The sequence below is a fragment of the Piliocolobus tephrosceles genome, chromosome 4 (assembly GCF_002776525.5).
Source record: "Piliocolobus tephrosceles isolate RC106 chromosome 4, ASM277652v3, whole genome shotgun sequence".
Lineage (NCBI taxonomy): Eukaryota > Metazoa > Chordata > Mammalia > Primates > Cercopithecidae > Piliocolobus > Piliocolobus tephrosceles.
The window spans coordinates 60,367,532-60,381,983 of record NC_045437.1 but is presented as its reverse complement, the minus strand read 5'-3'; the positions used below and the strand labels follow the sequence as shown (position 1 = coordinate 60,381,983).

Below are 14,452 nucleotides of genomic sequence, written 5' to 3'. Positions count from 1 at the left end.
TAATTAGGAAAAGGAGAGTATTACTTTTTTGTAGTAATTTCAGTAGGTATGTCTTAGTCTCCTTAGACTTCTATAAGAAAATACCATAAAGCGGTGGCTTATAAACAACACACGTATACTTCTGACAGTCTAGAGTCTGGGAAGTCCAGCATCAAGGTTCTGGCAGATTTGGTGTCTGGTGAGGACCTGCTTTCATTTTCACAGATGACACCTTCTAGCTGAGTCCTCACATGGTGGCTGGGTTGAACAAGGTCCTGGGCCTCTTTTATAAGGACACTGATCCCATTCATGAGGACTCTGCCTTCATAACCTAATTATCTCCGATAAGGCCCCATCTCCTAATAGCATCACCTAGGGGTTAGCATTTCAACACAGACATTCAGACCACAGCAAGGTGTAATAAAACACCGGAAGGATAGGCTCTTTTGATGCACACTCTGTGTGGAAGCAGGGCCCCAAACCAGCATATATTCTTGGTACACCACGTGTGGCCAGGAAGCTAAGAGTAAGGAACCTCTGTTGGAACCACACAGAGGTCTGATACTCAGATTATGTTGGAAATAAGATAATTTTTACGTTGGGAGAGAGAGGAGCTCTGCCACTAATGACAGATGGAAATTCCCAATAGTGTGTGACTGGCTGGAGCCCTGAGTCCAGATTGTTTTAAAGGAAATAAAGGAAGTAGTATTTCCTGGGTGCACAAATTCAATATTTATACCCATAGCACTGAGTTTGATCTTGAGTATTTGGAGCTGTCAGAGTAGCTGAGTGGGATGCAGTACCCAAATCAGAAGGATGAGAAAACCCAGGTATGATTCCACTGACACAAGGTTGTCCTCGCCTTGGAGGGTTGGTGGTACTCTCTAGCAACAGGGAACGTTTTCGGTTTTGGTTTGTTTTTTGGTGGAATGTTGCTGTTGTGGGTCCAAAGCCATGTCCTGAGGAAAGGTTTCCAGGTCAGTGATTTTAATGTGAGTTCAGGCCCAACACCACCCAAATTAGCCTAAATCAGCAAGTGTGGCAAGTCGGGAAAAGAAGGGAGTTGCTTCCTTAGTTCCATAGTCTCACTTTGGGGTCATTCATGACTTTGGGGAAGGGAGCTTGATTTTAAAACAGTTATTCCCAGGAAGGCACACATTTGGCAGCTTTGGGCTATCAGGACTGTTGTGGCAGGAGAAATGGTGGAGAGGTTAAGCATAGATACTCTGTTTAATTACCCTTATTCTGCTGGCATGGTTTGGAGATTATCAGGGGATTAAATTTGTGCTGATTTCTTTGCTCTCATTATCATGACAAATGGATTGTTTTGTCATTTAGAGAAAAGTAGAATTTGTGAGGAATAAGCAAACAGAGTTTTTAGTTAGCAAAGAGATAGGAAACTCTAAACCCTTTATCCAGGATCTTAGTAAGCTCAAAAACAAAAAACAAACAAAGTTCTTATGGTATCAAGTTAAAAACTCTTTAATATCTCAAAATATCTTATCAGATTGAATTATATCCAGTATCAATTTGGTGGCTATATTCAACACATATTAAGAACCTACTGTGAACCAGGCATAGTTTTAATTGCTAGTGATACATTGGTAAGCAAAGACCTTGCTCTCACGGAGCTGTGGTCTGGTGGGAGAGACAGACAACAAAAAACAGCTGCGTATATAAATCTGTGAGAAGTGTTATAAAGACAATGGAGCAGGGTTATGAGAATAAAGCTACAGAATGGGGGAGCTCTCACACAGGATGGTTAGCATGGCTGTGCGGCTCCAGGCCCTACCTACTCTCTCTCTTTTCCTCAGTTTCTCCGGATGTCTCAGGCTTATTTATGCCTCAAGATCTTTGCAAATGTTTCCTGTCTGGATCCCCTTCCTCTTCCTATCAACTTTTCCTGTAGTTACCTCTTAAAATCCTTCAGAACTCAGATGCAAATCACTTTCTCAAGGCCTCAAGGAAGCCTTCCCTGGCCCTCCGGAATAGATCAAGTTCAGGTTCCTGCTTATTCACCCCACTGAGCTCCTTCATTTTACTGATCATGTATATAATTATATGAGTATTGAATTGTTGAATGCCTTTGTCCCCTCCAGACTGTAAGCTCCATGAAAGCAAATACGGTGTCTCATTAACTTATTGTTGAGTCCTGAAAACTTTGTAGTTTGCAGAGTAGGTAACCGACAAATAATTGTCAAGTGTCTGAATAATTTTCAGTATCCCAGAATATTCAATTAAGTATGGAAGGCCCCTTCCAAAGCTTGCTTAGAAAATACCGTGCTTAATTTTATAGGCCATCTAAGTAATTTTGGTAATTTTAATGTAGCAAAATAACTCAAGTTGGCTTCATTTGGTTAAGAATATCAGTACTAACTTACGATGTCACTATTCTCCTTTCATTTTAACCACGTTCAGTATCCTAAGAAACGTGCTGATTGAACTATAAAATGAATAATCTTTTATTTGTAAAATATTGAGTCATAAATAGGCAGAATCAACCCATGCTTTTATTTTCATTGCATATAAAAATTTCATATGAAGGTATTGATGTACAGTACTATCCCCGTGGGCTGTAAGAGAGGCTAAGAAACCACTAAAAGAATCATTTGTAATTCTCACACACAATTTACCACTCTGAAAACATATCCAAAGAAATAAAAACAACTCAAATCAGTTAAGGATGTTTTTGTAATTATAGTGTCCCCTTTGTACTGTTTAAAACAAAAGTAATCAAATTCCTTTGGGCCAGGGCTGCTAAAATCTACAGTTTGTGTCAAAAAATAAAATAAAATAAAATAAAATAGGAGGCTCATTTTTCCCAGAAAAAGAATCTTTCCTTTCACTGAAAAGCCACATGATTCAAGGGCTGGGCAAGTAGTGGGAGGATATTTCCATATTATCCATTATAAATGTTTCCTGCTTTAGGGGCTGGCCATTGTACAAGGTTAAATTTTAAAATTCTAAAGCACTGAAAGTTTTGCAGAAACAAATCTTAGAGGATGGTGAATGCCTTCTGCTATGTAAACTGACATCAGATACAACTTTGTGTTTAAATAGGTGGGTTTACATGTATGTAAGGACATTTGGTTTATCTTAGTGGAAGAAAAATTTTAGGATTAAAAAATGATATTTTCTCTTTAATATATTCTCTTAACATGACAGGAAGCTGATGAATAGATAACTAACATGAGTAAACTCTGGCTCCAATTTCAAATCAAGTTCATTTTCCTATGAGCTCTAGAAGCTAAAAAGACTTTTAAAAAAAAGATTGTTTATAATCACTGGGAAAGAATATATTTCCCCAGTTGTGTTTCCGAGTTTAAAAAAAAAAAGGAAATAATCAAATACAAGTAGCTGAAGTAGCTCCTGATCAACAGATGGCAAACAATCATCACACATGCAGTGCTGCTCCCTGGCAAGAAGTACTTAAGAGTTTATGTCTCAAAAGGGTCTCAGAATCTTTCAGAGGTGGTCTGTGGTTTTGTAAAATCTACCTATTGGCAGAATTCTAATCAATTAAAAGCCTGGATGTAAAATGCCCAGCCCTAGCTCCACCGTTACCTTTCAAAGGCAGCAAAACAGAAGAAAATATTGATTAAAGTTAAGGCACAGCCCTGGGACCAAAGACCTGCAGCTATGGTTTTTAAAATTTATATATCTTTAAGTATTTTATAGTTTTCTTGAATCTTCCATAAACAAGCTCTAAGGTGACAAGACTATATTACAGGAGAAAAGAAAAATGTACAGAGTATGTATACACACCATTCATTCTCTCACCAAGAGTTTCCAAATATATCAACACCATCCCATCATGGGATGATGTTTTAATAAGAACTGATAATTTACAATTAACATTACAGTATGTACATTGCAATAAATACATGGTTGTAAACAGACAAACAAGACTGTATTACAGGTAAGGTCATTTGGTGAGAAAAAAAATGCATGGCACAAAAAATAAATAATGCATTCAAAAATTATCATAAAGCTTTCTGTAAAATCCATTTCATTCAAGTTTTTTCTTTCCTTGTCTATAATTTGTTCTATCTACATTACTGTGAATTTTAACTGATATAAAAGAAGACAAAATTAAAACAGCATTATTGTGTTCAGTAACTTGCAAGCTGAAATGCACTGGTTTTACACAAACTTGGACATATTTTTTCCCCATACAGTACCCAGATATTGCATTTTCTTATGGCATTTTAGGAAATGTAAAGCCACTTGTAAAAGGATATTCTTTTTTAAAGCAGTGTGTATTTCTGAAGCACACTTTGGCGAGAGAGAAGGGCAAGGGTAAGCAGATTGTACAGTGCATTAGTCCCTGTCTCTTGGATATTGAGCCTTTTCTGCAATTTGATTGTCTGTTAGTGGGTATCTTTACAACATGGTACCATTAAAAACCAACAAACTGGAAGAAAAAAAAAAAAAGAGCCTCTCTTTATTAGTGCAGTTATAAACCCTTTACCCTTTCAGGTCTGGATTTGTTAAGTGACATATTGCTGCTTTTTCTTTTATTCATTATTAAAATTCTAGGCACTCTGTGGGGGAAATACTAAGTGTAGGGAGGACAGGAATGAGAATGTTTTGGAAAGAAGAATAAATTCTAGACTCTTTGCGTTTCTTTCTAGACCTCAGTCAGGGACAAATAAAATTAAAAGGAAACAAGTTCCCAGATGTTCTTGTGAAACTACTTGGTCAAATATATGTCTTCATTTGAAAGATTACCATCTGATCTTTACAGAGGAAAGAGAGTAGAAATCTTGCAATTAACTAGTTGATTCCTATTCTGCCTTATGTAAAAGATCAGAGTTATAAAGACATAATTTTTATTTCAAAGGATCTAAGCATCAGCCAGATCTCAGGGGACTGAAATGGGGCCTGTCTTCAGCTTGAGTCATTTCCCTGGCTGATGACTTAGTTTCCAGTCCTTGGAAGGCTCCTTGAGAAGTTCCAAATATAAATGCTTTTCAGGGTTGTAATTCTTCTTAAATGTTTGATTTTCCACTTGTCAGATACCCACTTTGGCCTCTATCTCAGTTCTTGAATATCAACATGAAAAATGATTATTTGGGCTTTAAAGTCTTCACAGAGAAGGTAAAGACTTTATTACAAAGACTGACATAGGAATAAAGTCAGAATTAAATGCCCCATGATGCCAACTGCTATAATCAGGTAAACACTGGGAATTAATCTCTAAAACTGTAATACAGTTCCTGGTGCTGATATCAGCCAAGAGTGATCTCTAATTTTTTATTTAAGCAGAATTTTTACCAATCTAATATTTTAGGATGCATCACAGTACTAACCCTCTGGTGCCAGTGGCATCATCTTCTTTCCCTCCATGTGTTTCAAGAAGTAGTTCCCCTCTGCAAGATATACTTATGGATCGAGGAGAAGTGATAAAGCAATTCCTGCATGTTATGTGGTTGTCCATTAAGGAAGAGTAGTTGCTATACTTAAAACCATTTCTCAGGTATGTTCCTGATATAGTTCTTAATCCCATAGTGAAATCATTGAAACCAAAGAGGATTAGTTGTTGTACTGGTGTTTGTTAATATGTTGTTAATATTCTTAAAAACTGCCTAGTTAGCTGTTTGTTTAACTTTTCTCTGTAAACCAAGAGTAAAATCTAGTCATGACATACAACCTCATAGTTGAAATGAATGTTAACCCTAACTTGACTACCTGTTTCTTTTCACTGGTGACAATGGTAGCGATATATTTGACAAGACCTCATCTAGCAAACATGGACAGAGGTTCAAACACACACTAAATTATAAAGCAGCACGAGGGGAAAAACCTTTTTCTTACTATAACTGGCTGTAAAAACAATAAAAATGAGCATGAAATGTGCACATTATTAGAAAGATATGCACTTGTGAAATGCATGTCTATTGACACAGCAAAACGTTATTAGGAGATACTAAGTAGGAAAACATCTCAAAAAGACTGACCAGTTTAGCTACTGGGTATTTATATATCTCCCACTTGCTTCAGACAACACCAACTGATGACTGAATTCGCATGAAGCTTAAGACACATTTGATATAACACACATTAAAGTATTATAGAACAATTAGTCACTTTGCACACTGAAGAAAAACACTGGTGAAGAGCAACTCTTATCTCTGGAAAGAGTGAAACAAAATGCAAAGTAAATAATAAAGACTTACTTACAAAAAGGGTTTCCTGCAACATAAAGTTGTTTTTCTGTTTTAAAATATGGAAGTCATTGGTATATAAAACAATGAATCACTAAAAATCAGTTAATTGCTATGAACTATAAGGTGCAAGTAAAATTTGTAAATTAGATTTTTATCCAGTGTAGCACAGATTTGTACTGAAAACTTGCAAGTTACTCTTTAGAAAAAAAATAACCAGTGGCAGATGAAGTTCTGAACATAGTTTTTTAAATATAATACCTCAATACATTTAATAATAAAAGTAAGCTCTACAAAAAATCTGTTTTACATATCATACAAAATGTAGAGGTCAGTGCAGCTCACTGAACCACACTATTCAGTCATGTATCAGGAAGACTTGAAATTAGAAAATTATGCAATTTCTGTGGCTCATCCTCCTCCTACTGGTAACAGATACGTGCTATGTCCTGTTCTTGACATATTTGTTGCTTCGTCCATTAAGTTCACTCTGTGCAATGCCTTTCTTCTGAAAATATTGCAAACAAATAAAAAGAATAGAAACCCCAAGTCCAATCAACGTTTGGGCTGCCTGAAAAGCCACACTCTCTTGAAAACAATTTGGAGTAGATTTTATCTGCCTTGTCAGCTCTACCAAGCTGAAATCTTGTTAAAAACGCTGTTCATGAAGATGTCCACCTTGCTCTGATGACACGGAGGTGAGAAAACTGGTTACGATATTCCTGAGCGCCGGACTGAGTAGTCAAGGTCAGTTTTGTTCAATAAACGTCCTGGCAGATGACAGTGAGGTGTGACCGTGGTTGTGGCATGTGACATGCACTTTGGAAACAATTTTTCTGCTAAAAAAAAAAAAAAGGCATGAAAGTTTTTGCACTGTTACGTGTCAGGAGAACGATCATCTATGACACAGGCTTCAGGCTGGCTTTCCTCTTCTTCCACTACTGCCTCCTCTTCAACCTGTTCATCGAGGGGAATTTCAGTAGACTCCGAGTCTTGAGTACAAAGAGTCTTGGAGTCACTGCAACTAGTGTCTTCTTCCACTTGACTGCCACTGTCCTTTTCTGTGTCTGACTCACCATCTTCCTCTAAAGTTAGTTCAAACTGGAATTTCTCAGTTTGACCCTGCCGGCCCTCTTCTGGGTCATCAGGTGCAGGAGAGGGGCTCTGAGGGATTGTGCTCTGGTACCATTCACGATTGTCCTCCAAAGTGTCCAAAATGTCCTGGGCGTCAGGGTGGACGAGGTCTGCCCATGTCTCCCAGAGGGGATGAACAATATAGTCTATGAAGCCCACCTAGTTAAGAAAAAATCCAGTATGAGTAAAGGACTTGGGACTAAGAAACAGCGGAAAAGCTTAACTAGATCATGGCCCACAAATAAAATACTGAACAGAAGACTATTAAATTTAGTTTGGTAAAATTATCACTATTTTCGACAACAGACCATACAAAGTATTGTTACTAGCTGGTCAAAATTAGCTTCTAGAACCCTTGGTTAAAGAGCATGTTCATAGCATAAAAAATTTTCCAGTTGTTGACATGGTAGGGCTTATTTTAGAATCACCAATTTGTAGGTGAATCCAGATAACTGTAATAATGCCATATGCTCTATGTATGTGAATATATTAAATGAATATAGTCATAATAAATATCTTCTTAGAATATCTATATGACTATATGAATGTAAGTCATAAGAATGAAAGTTTTTTGAATCATAAATACTAAGGTGAAATTGAGCTTGTCAAAAACAAAGTAATTTTAAAAATCCAGTAAAATACTATCATATGTAATACAAAGTAACCAAATGCTAAAGCGGTAGCTCTGTTCTCGCTGAAAACTGTACACTTCATGCATTACCTGTGATTTTTCCACGGAAGCATTGTGCTTGTCACACATGGGGCTTATCTCCATGCCACGTTCCCTCTCTCGGTCTCCTTGGCGGAAGAACTCCTCCATTATCCGGTCCGTCCACTGGCGGTACAGTTGGAGAGGCTTTGTTGGGTTGCTCAGATCTGCACAATGCACCATATTCTGAAGAACCTAAAATAGATGGATGCATTCTCTATTCACTCCTGTTCCTTTTCAAAAAAAAAAAAAAATCTAGAAATTCACATTGGATGACTGCGACACTTAAAAATACACATGGTGTAAGATTTATTCCAAACAGCTCAACCATGATGTGTCTATGTATGGTTCACACTTGTATTAATAGTTCCAAATTATGCCACTTCTACTGCATCTAAATAGCATAAGAGAAACTGTTTGTGTGCATGGTTGACTAGATTCAGAGCTGCTTAATTGGCTGGTTCTGTGGAGTGTTAGTTTTTTAAATTAATGTAGATGCAAATGAAAAGACCAGTAGAATTTTGCCTGGTTAATTCATAGGAATAAAAATTTGGATAAAAATCCTGCCTATAATTGCTGAAAGTATGAGGTGGGAGAAAGAAGAAATACATCTTATCAAAGCTGAACACACAGTCATGTGCATATGTGCGCGCACACACACACATACACACACACAGAGCAAACTCTATTAAGGCCTTACCTGAATCCTATCGGAATAATTATCAAGAAGAAGAACTCCAGAGCTTGTCACTTTCTTAGTTTCAACCATAGTCTTCAAATCAGCTAGTAGATTCATGTGTTTTGACATATCTGTTGCAAGTACCTTAAAATACAAAGGGTATATTATTGAGTACAGTTCAGAGAAAACAATTTACACATGAAAATATTATGCAGAATATGAGAATGAAAAAGGAACAAAACAACGCTATGCCTTTTAATGACAGTGGAAATTCCTTACTCCTTCTTGGGGGTTGGGGGCACAGTCCTTTCCCCTTTGCTATCAAGTTTTCCCAAAGCCCAGACAAATGTGTGTAATATACAGAAATGCTAGGTACTGACAACCACTTTCATGGTCAAAAATGGGATGACATCTCCATGGATAAGACATCATCACACGTTTTCAAGTTTTTTCCATTCCTTGGACCAGAAAGTAGTTACTAGACTATGATGAACTGATTCAAGGTTGCTTAAAGACTGCTTCAGAAACAAAATATTCTGGTTAATTTTCTTTTAAAAGACAGATCATTCTTGCCTTTGTATGTACAACATTTAACAGAGTAGGTTTTCGAAAGCTAGAGATTTTCCTATGTCTCATAATCACTGAATAAGATGCATAGAAAAAAGAGTAAAGTCATGGATGTTCTAAATGGCACTGTCTACTAATGAGAAAAGGTGGAAAAAAAATCCATTTGAGCTGTGGCCCACACAATCTGCTTTTGTTAGTCATCTTTCTCTGCCTGCCACCGGACTGGAGGGGCCCAGAAAATAAATGATGAGGGTGAGCTGACATTATTCTCAAGTCCAAACTGCTAGAAGTGAAAAACCTATTACAGAACATCACAGCCAGCATCATTGGCAGCTTCTATAATATAAAGGGCCATAATATGTTTTGAAATGCAGTTCCTTTTACCTAATACTCATCTTGATCTTGTTCTTATGTCTAAATTATAAACAACTTGCATCACAGTTCTCTTTTTTTTTTTGCTTTTATCAGCTACTTACAATGTCAATGACCATTTTCCTTAAAGATTGTCTTTGTTTTTTGGTCAAATTCTGGAAAATGTCACAGTTTTCTTCCTGAAGCAATTTAAAGCCCACAGCCAAATGATGGTTCTCTAAGACCGAGGAATCGTTGTACATCAAGGCAAGTTCAGAATCTGAAAAAAAGACAAAAGGCCAAAGATCAGCAAAGCTGTTTGTGAGAAGTTTATCTGATTCTTTGAATTCTGGGTTTAGGATGTAATTTCCCCTAAACTTCTCTGCTGCCCTTATCATGTAATTTCCCCTAAACTTCTCTGTTGCCCTTATCATTACATGACAATATCCAGGAGAGAATAAATAACATAAGAGCGGATAACATAAGAGCAGGAACAACACTGGAATGAATCTTGGGGAGTGAATTCTAATGCTACTAACATGTGGCAGGCCATTTCACTCTGTAGGGCTCAGCTTCCTCTAATGTGAAAGAATTGGATCTTTAACTTCTCTTCTAGAGTTACCATGAGCTCAGTAGAATATGACATTCTTCTTAGTATCTATAACACATCCAAAGAATAAGGTTTTGTATTCCTGATAACTGTGAATTATCTATGCTGCAATATATAAAGTGAGGATCATGTGATACAGGATTGTTTGTACTCAAAGAGGGTACAAGAACAATCATATGAACAAGTTTAGATTTGCTCATTTGCTCATGTATAGCTCTGAAAGTCTAAGCTTTATTCATCGTTTTCCATTTTTCCAAATATCGTGGCAGTCATTGTATACTGTAGAGGGATATTGCTCTTCCTGCCTGCTTGCTCATAGCGTCACACAGAGATGTTGTGTTTGGCTGTCTGTATACTCTCTGGTGAAGATTCTGCCACTCTCTCCCTACTACCCTGGACCTGTGAATTTTAGGCAGGGAGAGATTCTGCCTCTCTCCTACTTCTTGTAAATAGCAGACCCAGATCTACAAGATACTCATTAAAAAACTTTTGATGCTTTATTCTCTTTCTATTCACTGCAAAGACCAAAAGCAAATCCGAGGCAGGAGGATTGCTTAAGCCCAGGAGTTCAAGACCAGCCTGGTCAACACAGGGTAGACTTCATCTCGACAAATAATAAAACATTATCTGCAGATGGTGGTGTGTGCCGGTAGTCCCAGCTACTTGGGATGCTGAGGTAGGAGGATTGCTTGAGCCCAGGAGTTCAAGGCTGCAGTGAGCCATTATATTGTGCCACTGCACTCCAAGCTAGGCAACAGAGCAAGACTCTGTATCAAAAGAAAAGAAAAAGCCTAAAAGCACATGTTTTTGATCTTTTTTCTAACGAATGCATAGAAAATATATTTGGAAATATATATCCTTTTCTAAGAAATACCCAATACTATTCAATGGCTCTTTTAATGGAGCTAGGAAGGAGAGGAGAGGCTTAAGACATTTTCGGCCGGGCGCGGTGGCTCAAGCCTGTAATCCCAGCACTTTGGGAGGCTGAGACGGGCGGATCACAAGGTCAGGAGATCGAGACCATCCTGGCTAACACGGTGAAACCCCGCCTCTACCAAAAAATACAAAAAAATCTAGCCGGGCGAGGTGGCGGGCGCCTGTAGTCCCAGCTACTCTGGAGGCTGAGGCAGGAGAATGGCGGGAACCCGGGAGGCGGAGCTTGCAGCGAGCTGAGATCCGGCCACTGCACTCCAGCCTGGGCCACACAGAGCCCCACTCAAAACTAGGAGTTTTTCTGACACTCTCTTGTTCTGTGCCCCATTTAAACTAGCAGCTTTTCAGCTCACTTAGTAAATGAGCCAGAATAACACACACAAAGGAATACATTGCCTCCAAAGTCCAACTAAGCCCACTAGGTTTTGTGCCTTTTTGTGTCTTATGATGGCGTCCATATGGCAGATGACAGCCAACATTAAGACCTGGAGCTGAAACAGTTGAGACTGGGGCAGACACTATAGATATGTATCCTGTAAGTAAGACTTATACTCACTGTTCTTACAGCTTTGCTAGGCTTAGCCTTGAGTTAGAAAATGACAGCATGCTACACCATGTCTCTAAGTTACAAGTGAAATAAACATAAGTCTTCAAAAGGACTTCAGAAACAAACATTTCTCCATGAAATGACAGAGGTAAGTGGTGGTTTTAACTTAATATTTAGTTGCCAAGGAAACTGCCTCATTCATCACTCCACTCATCCACTTTCTCTGCCCTCATCCTGCGTTATGTTCCTCCATAGCACTTAGTACTATCACATGCCACAAATTCACTTATCATGCTCTGCCTTTTCTAGCAGAATGCCAGCTCTTAAGAGCCAGGGATTTATCTAGTCCACCCATGTGTTCCGAGTGCCTGGAACAATATTTATTATAATATTTAGTAGGCTTGCAGTACCGTTTTGTTAAATAAAATAATCTCTGTAGCTATATCTATATAATCACATTTGATAAAAATGAGTTTATCCTTATTTTGAAGGTGTGGGTTTATACAGAAAAATAAAATTCTACATATAATCTACTAGTGTAGCTATGAAAATTTTAATTTCAAAATAAGAGTAGAGAAATAAAAAAGTGTATACTGACAGATAGATCATCTTAACCTTAATATAATGAAATGCCTCTGCTCTTGGAAACCAAAAACCACATGCTTTGAATGTATCACTAATGTGAATAAATCTTTCTGCCCCAAACTTAGGCATCTTTGCTATTAACAAAAATAATTCATTTTCCAAGTAAAATTTAATGCTATATTCTGTACTTTTGATACTATTTTTTTCAGAAAATAAAGCTAAGTTAAATAATACCCTCCAGCATTTCATATTCAAAATTTCATGATGCTATTTACATTTTATGGCTTTATTTATTTATGTATTTTTTTGAGATGGAGTTTCACTCTTGTTGCCCAGGCTGGAGTGCGATGGTATGATCTCCGCTCACTGCAACTTCCACCTCCCGGGTTCAAGCGATTCTCCTGCCTCAGCCTCCTGAGTAGCTGGGATTACAGGCGTGCACCACCATGCCTGGCTAATGTTTTTGTTTGTTTTTTTTTTTAAGTAAAGACAGGGTTTTACCTTGTTGGCCAGGCTGGTCTCGAACTCCTGACATCAGGTGATTCACTTGTCTTGGCCTCCCATAGTTCTGGGATTATAGGAGTGAGCCACTGCACCTGGTCTATGGATTTATTTATATGCATTGTCCTTAAAAAAACATTTATGCAGCTTCCTTCCTACCTGAAATTTCAATTTCTCTAAATCCTGTTCACAGTCCCCACACTCAAATCATTTAGTATAGCTTAACCAACTCTACCAGGTAGAAAGGCTCTCTCTGCTTGCAGTACCTCCAGCATGCTTTCAGTGAGTGTAAATACAATTAGCATAAAATCATGTGGCACCTAAAGCTAAAACAACTGAAATAATTAAGAAAAATGAAGAGCACATGTAAGAAGCAGGAGGCTTAACTGCACTGGGAACCAGCCAAGGGAATTCCCAGCGCCCCTCATGTGCCTTAAGCTCTCAGTGCTTCTGTAGCTTCCTTAAAGTAAGACAAGTAACCAACTATGGGTTTATAAATTCGATAATCGGAGGTCTTTCGAATTCTTTATCAAGAGAAATATGGATTCAGCTGCAGGCCTTGGACAGGATGGCAGCTCCAGCTCTGAGCCAAGAGCTGAGAATGTGCTGGCTTGACAAACGGATGCTCAAGCCATCCATAAAAGATAAAATATAAAAAGTCAAAATTTAAAAAAGGTTTACTGCAAACTAAAAATAAGCACAAATTTTGATAAAATATTTCATGAGGCTACATATTACAAGTGTACAAGTTATTAGAAGTACTCCTTTACTGCATGCTGGGAAGATAATTCTGTCTTATATGATCCCTAGCCAAACTAAGCTAACTAAGGCAGTAATTTTGATAATGCCCCGGGGCTCTGAGCAACCCTGAGATACTTTCCTGTACAAAGTGACAATGCTGATTCATCCCCTCAGGAATAACACAGCCTCATCATACCTCACTCTCAAAAAAACCTTAGCAATCCAAAGCTACTCTGGCAACTGTGAACTTCCCTATGTCGCTTTGGTCACACAGAAAGGAGATCATCGCAATATTACTAAATAACAAAGAATTTGCAGAAGCAGGATTCGTTATCCTTCCATCCCAGGCAGGTCACCAGCAAAATGACTTTAAACTGACATCCTAAGGAGATAAAATTATCTTCTTCAATTTCCTGCACTATTTCATTGGTTCTCAAACTTTAGAGTATCAGATTCATCTGTAGACTGAGGCCTTGTTAGCTTAAATGGCAGACTGCACAGGGACCCTGATGCCCACCAGGGTCCTCCAGGTGCCAGCCAAAGCCCAAGTGCCCTTTAAGGCAGGGGTCCCCGCTCCACCCACAGGCCGTGAACTGCTCATGCAAGGGATCTAAGTTGTGCATTCCTTATGAGAATCTAACTAACGCCTGATGATCTCAGGTGGAACAATTTCATCCCAAAACCATTCTCTCCCTACTCCCCCAGTTTATGGAAAAATTGTCTTCCACAAAACTGAGTCCCTGGTGCCAAAAACACAGGGGACTGCTGCTTTAAGGGCTCAAAAGAATGAACAATAGAGCAGGTCCTCATTATTCTTAAAAAACATATCAGAGTACTTGGAAGACAGTGACTCTTCTATCAGTTGTTTTAATTTGTTCTCTAAATCTACTCTTAATTCTAAGGGAACATTATAATATGGTATGTAATAGAATGCAAAGAAAACATACCA

At 38.2% G+C, this 14,452-nt stretch overlaps 1 protein-coding gene across 6 annotated transcripts in view; it reads right to left on the bottom strand.

Moving 5' to 3' along the window:
• Positions 1–1,437: 1,437 nt before the first annotated feature.
• Positions 1,438–14,452, bottom strand: part of PDE4D (phosphodiesterase 4D) — a 1,617,209-nt gene continuing 1,604,194 nt past the window's right edge. For 5 of the 6 annotated variants that reach the window (XM_023210496.1, XM_026456052.1, XM_026456068.1 and 2 more), the window contains 4 exons: positions 9,712–9,866; positions 8,690–8,812; positions 8,002–8,184; positions 1,438–7,439 (listed from right to left, as the gene is read on the bottom strand). In XM_023210496.1, coding sequence (XP_023066264.1) covers positions 7,023–7,439; positions 8,002–8,184; positions 8,690–8,812; positions 9,712–9,866 — 878 coding nt within the window. In that variant the 3' untranslated portion in view covers positions 1,438–7,022. The remainder of the gene's footprint in view (positions 7,440–8,001; positions 8,185–8,689; positions 8,813–9,711; positions 9,867–14,452) is intronic. The other variant, XM_023210500.2, reaches the window with a different exon arrangement.